Source organism: Martes martes (assembly GCF_963455335.1).
Source record: "Martes martes genome assembly, chromosome: 2".
In the NCBI taxonomy this organism is placed as follows: domain Eukaryota; kingdom Metazoa; phylum Chordata; class Mammalia; order Carnivora; family Mustelidae; genus Martes; species Martes martes.
In genome coordinates, this window is record NC_137889.1 from 108,974,889 (window position 1) to 108,987,898 (window position 13,010).

General features: G+C 39.2%; 1 protein-coding gene across 1 annotated transcript in view; it reads right to left on the reverse strand.

Moving 5' to 3' along the window:
• Positions 1-2,267, reverse strand: part of CFI (complement factor I) — a 48,602-nt gene extending 46,335 nt beyond the window's left edge. Inside the window, exon 1 of the mRNA XM_080797501.1 lies at positions 2,121-2,267. Within this exon, the coding sequence (XP_080653627.1) occupies positions 2,121-2,177 (57 nt within the window). The 5' untranslated portion in view covers positions 2,178-2,267. The remainder of the gene's footprint in view (positions 1-2,120) is intronic.
• Positions 2,268-13,010: the final 10,743 nt, after the last annotated feature.

The window sequence follows — 13,010 nt, forward strand, 5'->3', positions numbered from 1 at the left end:
ATTTTTCTTTTATAAACTAATATTTTATAAACTAATATTCCTACAAAATTCTGTTTTCTAAAGGAAAGAAGACAACTTTATTATTGAATGATTATTCAGTAAAAGAGGCTCTTCCCTTTCTATAAGTGAACAATACTCTTTTGTTTTTGTTCTGGGAATCAAAAATGTGGCTGAAATGTCTTTTCCTCAAAAATAAATTTTTCCTATTCCAAAGTAATCCATATTTATTTGGTATTTTAAAAAATGAATAACAAATAAAACAGAATTTCTTAATTCTGAAAATTCATAAATGTATATGAATGGTATCTCAGATACCAACTGGTATCTGTTTGATATATACCCTCCAGGAACTTTTAAATTGCTGTTAACATGAGCAGCTATATGTGTGTATTTGTGTGTGTGTGCACGCACGCGCGTGCATGCGCACATGTACACATACACATGGATACATAAATGTATGTATATTTTCTTCTTTAACAAAAGTAAGATTTTAGTAAGGCTTTTTTTCTCAACAAATATAAAATGCATCATTTTAATAGCTACATGATAGTTCCTTTATAGATGTACAATAATTTAATCAATTTCTTTTCAATGAACACTTAATTTATTTCCATTTGTTCTCTGTTACAAGCACTGCATATATATTTTAGAAGTTACAGGAAACTTAAAATCAGTAATTCTCCTTTCTTAGTTTTCTTTAAATATTTGCTTCTCTAAGCTGGCATTAAGACAGTTTTTGTAATCCTGTTTCAAAATGATTTGACCACAAAAGTAGGCAATCATCAATTAGTTGTCTAAGATATCTTAAGCCTATCTAACCTTAATAGATGACCTTCCAACCAGGCTATAATCTGTCATACCAGTTTTGACTACCCAAGTTCCCCACAAAGTTTCCATTCTAATCAAATGGATTTATTCACCTGGAGGAGACTAGGGCTTTACCAATCTTCTACCGTAGCACTTCCTGCTTTCCCAGGCTGAAAAGCATGCAAATCACTCTGTTTCTCTACAGTAATCCAGAATTATGAATCCAGCTCAAATCCCACTTGGTCCATAAACTCTTCATGACCTCTCAGCTGGAAGGGATTTTTCCTCTCATTAAAGTCCCTTGACCCATATATTTGTAACATTTTTGGCAATTAAATGTCTTTCAAAAGTTCCTTCTCAAAAGTTATTTAAATCTTACTTATTATTTCCTCATTGTCATGTTTATGTCATTTTTCTACAACCATACAAAGGGCTATTTGGAGATCAGACATGCTCTTTGCCCAGGACTACACCTTGAATGTAGAAGGAGTCTGGTAAATATTTTTTTTTATTTTTTTTAAAATTTATTTATTTTTTTTATTTGACAGAGATCACAAGTAGGCAGAGAGGCAGGCAGAGAGAGAGGAGGAAGCAGGCTCCCTGCTGAGCAGAGAGCCCGACGCGGGGCTCGATCCCAGGACCCTGGGATCATGACCCGAGCTGAAGGCAGAGGCTTTAACCCACTGAGCCACCCAGGTGCCGCGGTAAATATTTTTTTGATTTAATATAATTACTATAAATTACAGACCTATATTAGTAAAATTCTCATTCAGTTCAATTTCTATGTACAGATAAGAGCACATGAAAAAAGCAATTTTTAAAAGCTCTTTCATCAAGATATTAACATAAAATCTTTGTTACTGACTATATATTGCGGATGTTGGTATCTGAACTATGTAATCTCTAAGTCAAAATAATATTTTTAAAGTTTCTTTTTTTTTTTACTTTTTATCTTATTTATTTATTTAAAATGTTATTTTATTTAAGTTCAATTAACACAGTGTATTGTTTCAGAGGTAGAGTTCAGTGATTCATCAGTTATATATAACAGCCAGTGTTCATTATATCAAGTGCCATCCTTAATGATCCTTAATGCCCTGTCACCCAGTTACCCCATCTCCCCACCCACCTACACTCCATCAACCTTCAGTTTGTATCCTATAGCTAAGAGTCTCTTACGGTTTGTCTCCCTCTCTGACTTCCTCTTATTTTATTTTTTCATCACTTCCCCCATGTCTTTAACACCTTATTTACATTTTGAAAATACTTAAAAAACTAATTAAAGTAGTCTACATAAATATTGAGTTACTTACCTTGCAAAAACTTAGGCAGAAGCACAAATGTAACAAAATAACATGAACAAGCTTCATGTTGGAGCCTCAGTGTCTGTTTCTCCTCTTTACCCTGGGTAGTCTTTCAAAATTTAATTTTTAACCTTTGAAAAAACATTCAGGAAGAGCAAGCCTCCTAAAGTGCTTTGTACTTTTGAACTCAGAGAATTTGGCTAAAATCCAGAGTTTTACTGTAAGTGAAACCAAAAAAGACCTTCCCAGTAAATAGCTGAGGGAGGTGACCAATAGGGAGTATGTTTCTTCCAGAGGAAACTGATTTCCCCACTTTGTTACTAGACAATGCCTCAATTCTGTTTCCTAGGGAAGACAGAAATTACAATGGGAGAAAATTTATGTTTTTGGTAAAATAAAATTATGGTTTTTGCCTTAAGGTTGAAGAACAGGAGATAAGAAGTAAAAGTACATTACACTGAAGGCTGTGATTAATACATTTATAATCCTCAACAAAACAGTTTCTTTACCATGCATCAGTTAAGCTGTGATCAAATGATATCCTCTGAGCACAGAAAACCTTGTGAGGGCCTGAAGGATCTGATACTTAGTTGCCATCAGAAGTGTCTGCTGATCATACTTTTCACAGCTAGGGCAGCAAAACCTTCCATGAAGTGGGATCTGGGAAGCTCATCTTTTTGTCTTTCAGAGTCCACCATTTGTACGTCTATTTATATCTACTTTTCATATATGCTCCAAGAGTGGCTCCTTCAAAATTGCAGGAGGCCTTGAGGGAACTTTTAGAAGAGGGAAAGGGTAAGAAATACTACAGCTCCGGCCCTTTTAGTGGGTCTGGAGTCTGCAGTTGATACTCATCCTCTGTCTCTTTCCTATCCATTACAGATTCCTTTCACCCTGAACTTCTGCCTCTGCCAGCCTCAGCTGTTCACCTAGTGTCATGACTCCCAAACTTCCTGGAGCCCCTGGTTACATTTCCTTCTGGGACCATAGTTGCTGTTTTTATCCTTTAACTGTCACAAGAGGCACCCAAGGAGTTCATACGGTTCCATCCTTACTACTCCCTTCCCTCATTACAGCCCCTAATTCCTCCAAATGAGCTGGGTCCGTTATACCTGTCAACATGGCGACTCCTCTTTTTGCTTGCTGGTCCCCAGACACAAGAAGCCCAATCAACGCGCGCGAGGCAGAAGGCTTAGCTTATAATTCATTGGGTTTCTTGCTGTGCCTCCTGGCAAAAGGATGCTTCCTTTGGGGAACAGGAGCCCTAAGGCCTCAAAGTCTCCCGTTGCAGAGACAGGAAGCACCAAGCTCCCAGTTAGTCACTGAGAGTGACAGTATGTGTGGTCATTTCTGCTTCTATTCCTCAGCTCCCAGACCTCCATCTTCTTTCTATTGGCGATACAATGCTAAATGAAGGTCTCTCATTCAGGGCATATATTGCTTGCTGGGAGACAGCTCCCAGTTCTAAGAGTATTGCCTTTAAATAGCAACTCATTTTGCATTTGGTGGGCTGTTCCAAAGCTCCATAAGGCTGCCAGTTTTCATGTGGGGGCAGTATGTGACGTGACCAGTGAATCCCACGGTCAGTCACCCACTCTCACATCTCCTTTGCTGTCAGGTGGGTTCTCTTGTCTGACAGGATGTTGGAAGGTTAAATATGCTGAAATCCTTTGGATTATGACTCTAGCTAAGGCCCTGCAGGCAAGAAAGGCATGATGTAACCTAGAATATGTGTCCATTTCTCTGAGAATGTACCACTGGCCTTTTTAAAGTTGAAAGGACCAACAGTGTCAGTTTACCAATGAGTATCAGTATCCCTGATGAATTGTGTCATCATGGGGACTCAGCATTAGTCTATGTTGCTTTTAGATTGGACAGTTGTTGATGGCATCAGCCAAGTTAATCTTAGGGGGCCCATGATATTGGCCTCATGGCTAGCCTCCATTTCTGCTACTATAGCCACTTTATTCTTGTGCCCATTGTGCTAGCACCAGGCTGGCTGCTGACATTGGCTGATACCAATTGGCTGAGTTATTTTGTTCATTATTTAGTATCTTTTCTCTGGCGGCCATTCCCTAGTGGGTATTAACATGTGATACAAATATTTCTATACTTCATGCCCACTCTTATATGTACATCCACATGTTTCTACCCCAGATCTTCTGGTTCTTAATCCTTGAATACTTTTTATTCTAAAAAAAAAAGATGGTCAGGCAATCACTATTGCCTGTGATTCCATATACAGTCTAGTTTTAGGCCACCAAGTTTCCCACACAAAGTGGGTGACCAGGTATATCATCTGAAGCTCTGCCCATCATGAAGACATTCCCTTACCAGTGTCTTCTAAAACCACTCCTAAGTTTGGCTATATTGAGGCTGGTGTCTGTTTTCAGCTTGTACCTACATACTGCGCCAACCCCTCTGTAAACCAAACACGGTTTTCCCCTCCTCCTGGTCGTACCATATTCCTTATAGAGCCATAGGTGTGAGCTGAAGGAAGGACTTGGGTGCAACAGTTTGGATTAGGTGGGCGGCGGGAATATCTGAGCTACCAGCTGATGGGGTTTGCTAGTGCCCTTGGTCTGGTTTGTATTTGGGTCGGGATGTAACACTTCCATTTTATAATACATTTTTGCTAGGCCTGCTCAACCTTATATTTTGTGGGTCTGTTAGTACCCGGCTCATAATGGGCATTTCTGGTCACATGGCAATATAGTGTCCAGTGTTCAGTAATTCCAGATTTACCAGGGTCCAGTAGTGCACAGTTGTTCCTCGAAAAGAGTGTATTTCTCTGCTACAGATAATTCATGGCTTTGCTCCAGAACCCCAGGGTTCTCTATTGTAATTCACTCAATGCTCTTTCTCAAACGTTATGCAATGTTTTTTTTCCCACCACTGACAATTCTAACATCATAGGCTCTGTCAAATCAGTGCAGAACTCCTTCCTGTTCTGGCAGCCTGAGCAGTATTCCTGTGTTTTGTGCTTCTTTCTTTGCGAAATGCAGTTCAAGTTGAAATAATTTGTCTTTTAATTTAGAGAAGATATCCTGGCAGGTTTCTAAGCATGGGTTTATTGATGTGCCAGGCCTGGTCTCCTGCCCTCTGGAGTATACGTGTCTTATCAAGGCATTCAGCATGCTAGCCATCTCTTGCTTACCTGCTCTGATCAACATAATTTCATCAATGTGATGGAACAACGTGATGTTCTACAGAAAGTCTGGATCATCCAGATCTCCTAAGACTTTATTATGATGGAAGATGGGAGATAAGACCCATGGAAAAACTATAATGTATGTTGTTGCTCATCCCCTGTGAACAAGAACTGTTTATGATCTTCTTTTCCATTTAAAATACTTACAGTAGTTCAAGTTCTCCTTAGCAAATTCTTATTGCTACTCTTTATAATATTGCTAAAACCAGAATCAAGGTTCTTATCTCTAAAAGAAATTCAACTGAAACAAGTATTAAATCTTAGGTAAGAGGTGATTTCTAAGCTTAGAAAGAAGGGAAGAAAACAACAACATGGAATGCCTGGGTGGCTCAGTCGGTTAAGTGTCTACCTCAGCTCAAATCATCCCAAGATTCTGGGATGGAGTCCCACATCCAGCTTCTTGCTCAGCAGGGAGCATGGTGCTCCCTCTGCCTGCCACTTCCCGTGCTGTGCTCTCTCCCTCTCTCTCTCTGACAGATAAAGAGAATTTTAAAAATTAAATTAATTAAAGAAAAAAACAACAGAAAAGACAAATATCCAAATTACATACAAATTTTTTACAACAATAAAATCACTGAAAAAAGTGAACTAACCATACAGATCAGAATTTACTCAGGAAGAGGTAGAAAACTCAAATAGCTAAGGAGAAATAGAAAAGTTAAAGATTTTTAACCCCTCCAAAGACCCTAAGTTTTACTAACTTTCTCTCTCTCTTTTTTTAAGACTTTATTTTTAAGTAATCTCTACCCCCAACATGGAGCTTAAACACAACCCTGAGATCAAGAGTTACTTACTCTATTGACTGAGCCAGCCAGGTGTCCCTATTGTTTGTTTTTTTTTTTTTAAGATTTTATTTTACTAACTCTTTTAATAAAGATCATTCTTCTGTGATTTAAACTTTTCCAGAACACAGAAAAAGATGAAAAGCCCTCCAATTTATTAGCAACATTCTAATACTCTTACTCCAAACTGGTAAGATGGGCCTCAGAAAGAAATCTATGAGCTAATAATTATAATTAATTATTCATTTATATGCAATGATCCTAAATAAAATATTAACAAATTTTAAATTATAAACCACAGTATATTAAAAACAATATAATGACCAAGTGGGGAGCATTTAAGAAATTTGCAGGGATAATCAACATTAGGATATCATTAATGTAATTCAGTATATTAAAATCTTTAATTAATAAAAATATTAGATTAAATAAGATATCTGTATAATTATATCATAAGATATTGGAAAGTTGTTTGAAATGAGTTTAACATAAATTCTTAATTTTTGAAAAATGAGAAGAAATATCATTAACCTGATAAAGGGTAGAAACCAATGGTAGGGGCGCCTGGGTGGCTCAGTGGTTTAAAGCCTCTGCCTTCGGCTCAGGTCATGATCTCAGGGTCCTGGGATCGAGCCCCGCATCGGGCTCCCTGCTTGGCGGGGAGCCTGCTTCCTCCTCTCTCCCTCTCTGCCTGCCTCTCTGCCTACTTGTGATCTCTGTCAAATAAATAAATAAATAATCTAAAAAAAAAAAAAAAAGAAAAGAAACCAATGGTAAACACCATATACAATGGTGAAACACTAGAGGCAAACCCAGAAAAATCAAAGATGCTGTATTTCAATACTGTGGCTGTTGGAGGCAATAAACATGAAAAAACATAAATATTAGAGCAGAAGAGACAAAATTGCCATTATTTGCAAATGAAATGACAGTCTACTTAGATAAAAGTACTTGAAAAAGTATCAGACCTAATGTCAAAATTATTAAAATGACTGGATACAAAATCAATAGAAGAAAATGATTTTCCCATATGTCAGCAATTAAGAAGGAAAGGTAATAGATGGTTCATGAGTGACATTCTGTATAGTTAGTTTTTATCTCTTTCCTCCTAACATGTCAGTGGGAATAAATATAAAAATAAAAATAATTCCAGGGCACCTGGGTGGCTCAGTCAGTTAAGTGTCTGCCATTGGCTCAGGTCATGATCCTCAGGGTCCTGGGATCCAGCCCTGCATTGGGCTCCCTACTCAGTGGGGAGTTTGCTTCTCCTTATCCCTCCAATCCTCCTCCTCTCTTGTGCTCTTTCTCTCTCTGTCTCAAATAAATTTAAAAAAAATCTTTTTTAAAAATAAAAAATAAAATAATTCCATTGCACCATCAAAAACTGAAGAGCAATTCCACCAATAGGACATAAACAGTGTAGAATTACTGAAGATGTACAACAGAGATGAAGAGATTAACTGCAAAACCTAACAAAGTTTAAGAAATGTCATATATGTGACAATGACACATCCAGAATAAGGGAGACCACAAAATAAATAGAGATAGTGGAAATCTGAGAGAAGTAATGCACTAGGTGGTCAATTAAAGAAAGGTCAGAATAGTTGAACTTGTACCCCATTCTTTTTTTTTTTTAAATTTTATTTTTAAGTAATCTCTACACTCAATGTGGGGCTCCAACTCAAAACCCCAAGACCAACAGTTGCATGCTCTACCAACTGAGCCAGCCAGGTGCCCTGAGTGAGTACCCCATACTTGGGGCAACTTACTTTAGCATTTGCTCCAGGATAAAGTCTACAGAAGGCTCTCTGCCCATCATGTTCTAGCTTAGTACTTCCTGAGTGGGTAGTGGGGCAGGAGAATCAAGAAGCATTCCAGGTATATACAACTTCATGGGGTTCAGAAAACCTCTGCATTTGAAAAATAAGCCGTAGGCAAGTTCTGGAGACCTTAAATCCCACCCTATCCCTCTTCTGCACAATCATCCACAGAGATTCTAGTAAGGATCTACACAACCAGAATGTACAGCACAAGAAAAAGAAAAAGATCAACCTCACTTAAGACTATAGGTGCAAAAATTTCAAATAAAATATCAGCAAATTGATATAAACAAAATCTTAAATAGGATTCAGTAGTCTGTAAATAATAACATCAACACTTGACAACTATTTTATGCACATATACACACACATTAACATACATATGTCTGTAGGCTCAAGTAAATAAGTAATTAGGTTAATGTCATAATTAAAGGGTAGAAGAGGCACAAGTCTGAATTCAAAGAAGCAAAAACATCGTAGTCTTAAGTTTGGATTGAAAATGTCAGTGTGGAAGATGGAGGAGTAGTGGACTGAAATGACATCAGGTCACAGGAGTTCAGCTAGGTAGTTATCAAACCATTCTGAACACCTACAGGATATCGAAGAGAAGAGCAGCAATTCTAGGAACAGAAAATCTATCACATTCTGAAAGGTAGGACATGGAGAGAAGTGAATCTGAAGTGGAAAGATAGACCGTGGGGGGAGGGACTGGCTCCCGGCAAGTGGCGGAGCAACAGAGCACAAAATCAGAACTTTTAGATGTCTGCTCCACTGAGGGACACCACTCCAGAGGCTAAGCGGGGGTGGAGCCCTCACGGAGACAGTGTAGTCTCAGGTCCCGTGGGGTCATAGAAGGATCGGGGGTGTCTGAGTGTAGCAGAGCTCACAGGTATCAGAGTGGGGAAGCCGACCACAGGGACTGAGCCGATGAGTGAGCTCTCCACTTGGGGTTACCTTAAACTGTGATCTGCGGCACAGTCGGACCACTGCTCTTTGAGCGGAGACCCCACAAGTGGCAGATCTGGGTAGACCAACCTTCCTCCACCAGAAGAGCAGCACTGCAGGAATCTGCTGGGTTTGGACTCCAAACAGGGCTCTGCGTAAGAGAAAGAAATGCTCCGTCACAGTCTGAGTGAGCACAGGGCGTGGCCAGAGACCAGGGAGACAGGAGTGATAGACTGCTTTTCTCCAAGGGTGCACTGAGGAGTGGGACCCCGAGCTCTCTGCTCCTCCAGGCTGGAGATTGGGAGGCCACCATTTTCATTCCCATCCTCCAGAGCTGTATGGAAAGTGTTCGGGGAATAAAAACTCCCAAGAGCAAACTTGAGCAGATTTCTTAGCCTGGCCCCTGGCAAGTGTGGTACAATTCCACCTCAGGCAAAGACATTTGAGAATCACTACAACAGGCCCCTCCCGCAGAAGATCAGCAAGAACATCCAGCCAAGACCAAGCTCACGGATCAAGGAGAATTGTGGAACTCCAGAGATAGGTAAAAGCAATGCATGGAATTCATGGCTTTCTCCCAATGATCCTTTAGTCTTGCAAAGTTAATTAAACTTTTAAATTTTATTTTTTTATTCTAACTTTTTTTTTCTTTTTTTTTTTTTTTAAATTTTTTATTTATTTTCAGCGTAACAGTATTCATTGTTTTTTCACCACACCCAGTGCTCCATGCAATCTGTGCCCTCCCTAATACCCACCACCTGGTTCCCCCACCCTCCCACCCCGCCCCTTCAAAACCCTCAGGTTGTTTTTCAGAGTCCATAGTCTCTCATGGTTCACCTCCCCTTCCAATTTCCCTCAACTCCCTTCTCCTCTCCATCTACCCTTGTCCTCTATATTATTTGTCATGCTCCACCAATAAGTGAAACCATATGATACTTGACTTTCTCTGCTTGACTTATTTCACTCAACATAATCTCTTCCAGTCCTGTCCATGTTGCTACAAAAGTTGGGTATTCGTCCTTTCTGATGGAGGCATAATACTCCATAGTGTATATGGACCACATCTTCCTTATCCATTCGTCCGTTGAAGGGCATCTTGGTTCTTTCCACAGTTTGGCGACCGTGGCCATTGCTGCTATAAACATTGGGGTACAGATGGCCCTTCTTTTCACTACATCTGTATCTTTGGGGTAAATACCCAGCAGTGCAATTGCAGGGTCATAGGGAAGATCTATTTTTAATTTCCTGAGGAATCTCCACACTGTTCTCCAAAGTGGCTGCACCAGTTTGCATTCCCACCAACAGTGTAAGAGGGTTCCCCTTTCTCCACATCCTCTCCAACACACGTTGTTTCCTGTCTTGCTAATTTTGGCCATTCTAACTGGTGTAAGGTGGTATCTCGATGTGGTTTTGATTTGAATCTCCCTGATGGCTAGTGATGATGAACATTTTTTCATGTGTCTGGTAGCCATTTGTATGTCTTCATTGGAGAAGTGTCTGTTCATATCTTCTGCCCATTTTTTGATATGATTATCTGTTTTGTGTGTGTTGAGTTTGAGGAGTTCTTTATAGATCCTGGATATCAACCTTTTATCTGTACTGTCATTTGCAAATATCTTCTCCCATTCCGTGGGTTGCCTCTTTGTTTTGATGACTGTTTCTTTTGCTGTGCAGAAGCTTTTTATCTTGATGAAGTCCCAGAAGTTCATCTTTGCCTTTATTTCCTTCGCCTTTGGAGACATATCTTGAAAGAAGTTGCTATGGCTGATATCAAAGAGGTTACTCCCTATGTTCTCCTCGAGGATTCTGATGGATTCCTGTCTCACGTTGAGGTCTTTTATCCATTTCGAGTTTATCTTTGTGTACGGTGTAAGAGAATGGTCAAGTTTCATTCTTCTACATATAGCTGTCCAGTTTTCCCAGCACCATTTATTGAAGAGACTGTCTTTTTTCCACTGGATATTTTTTCCTGTTTTGTCAAAGATTATTTGACCATAGAGTTGAGAGTCCATATCTGGGCTCTCTACTCTGTTCCACTGGTCCATGTGTCTGTTTTTATGCCAGTACCATGCTGTCTTGGTGATCACAGCTTTGTAGTAAAGCTTGAAATCAGGTAACGTGATGCCACCAGTTTTATTTTTGTTTTTCAACATTTCCTTAGCAATTCGGGGTCTCTTCTGATTCCATACAAATTTTAGTATTATTTGCTCCAGCTCTTTGAAAAATACTGGTGGAATTTTGATTGGAATGGCATTAAAAGTATAGATTGCTCTGGGCAGTATAGACATTTTAACGATGTTTATTCTTCCCATCCAAGAGCATGGAATGGTCTTCCATCTTTTTGTGTCTTCTTCAATTTCTTTTAGGAGTGTTCTGTAGTTCCTCGAGTACAGATCTTTAACCTCTTTGGTTAGGTTTATTCCGAGGTATCTTATGGTTTTTGGTGCTATAGTAAATGGAATCGATTCTCTAATTTGCCTTTCTGTATTTTCATTGTTAGTGTATAAGAAAGCCACTGATTTCTGGACATTGACTTTGTATCCTGCTACATTACTGAATTGCTGTATGAGTTCTAGTAGTTTGGAGGTGGAGTCTTTCGGGTTTTCCATATAAAGAATCATGTCATCTGCGAAGAGAGAGAGTTTGACTTCTTCCTTGCCAATTTGGATACCTTTTATTTCTCTTTGTTGTCTGATTGCTGTTGCTAGGACTTCTAATACTATGTTGAACAAGAGTGGTGAGAGTGGGCATCCTTGTCGTGTTCCTGATCTCAATGGGAAGGCTGCAAGCTTTTTCCCATTGAGGATGATATTTGCTGTGGGTTTTTCATAGATAGATTTGATGAAGTTCAGGAATGTTCCCTCTATCCCTATACTTTGAAGCGTTTTAATCAGGAACGGATGCTGGATTTTGTCAAAAGCTTTTTCTGCATCAATGGAGAGGATCATGTGGTTCTTCTCTCTTCTCTTATTGATTTGTTCTATCACATTGATTGATTTGCAAATGTTGAACCATCCTTGTAACCCAGGGATGAATCCTACCTGGTCATGGTGGATAATCTTTTTAATGTGCTGTTGGATCCTGTTTGCTAGGATCTTGTTGAGAATCTTAGCATCCATATTCATCAGTGATATCGGTCTGAAATTCTCCTTTTTGGTAGGGTCTTTGCCTGGTTTGGGGATCAGGGTGATGCTGGCTTCATAAAAAGAGTCTGGAAGTTTTCCTTCTGCTTCAATTTTTTGAAACAGCTTCAGGAGAATAGGTATTATTTCTTCTTTGAAAGTTTGATAGAATTCCCCAGGGAATCCGTCAGGTCCTGGGCTCTTGTTTTTTGGGAGGTTTTTGATCACTGCTTCAATCTCGTTACTAGATATCGGTCTATTCAGGTTGTCAATTTCTTCCTGGTTCAATTTTGGGAGTTTATAGTTTTCCAGGAATGCATCCATTCATCTAGGTTGCTTAGCTTATTGGCATATAACTGTTGATAATAGCTTCTGATGATTGTTTCTACTTCCTTGGTGTTAGTTGTGATCTCTCCCTTTTCATTCATAATTTTATTAATTTGGGCTTTCTCTCTTTTCTTTTGGATTAGTGTGGCCAATGGTTTATCGATCTTATTGATTCTTTCAAAAAACCAGCTTCTAGTTTCGTTGATACGTTCTACTGTATCTCTGGTTTCTACCTCGTTGATCTCTGCTCTAATCTTGATTATTTCCCTTCTTACGTGTGGAGTTGGTTTGATTTGTTGTTGATTCTCCAGTTCTTTAAGGTGTAGAGACAGCCTGGTGTATTCTGGATTTTTCAATTTTTTTGAGGGAGGCTTGGATGGCTATGAATTTCCCCCTTAGGACCGCCTTTGCTGTATCCCATAGGTTTTGGAGTGAAGTGTCTTCGTTCTCATTGGTTTCCATAAATTGTTTAAGTTCTTCTTTGATCTCCTGGTTGATCCAAGCATTCTTAAGCAAGGTGGTCTTTAGCTTCCAGGTATTTGAGTTCCTTCTGAACTTTTCCTTGTGATTGAGCTCCAGTTTTCAAAGCATTGTGATCTGAGAATATGCAGGGAATAATCTCAAGTCTTTTGGTATCGGTTGAGCCCTGATTTTGTGACCCAGTATGTGGTCTATTCTGGAGAAGGTTCCAT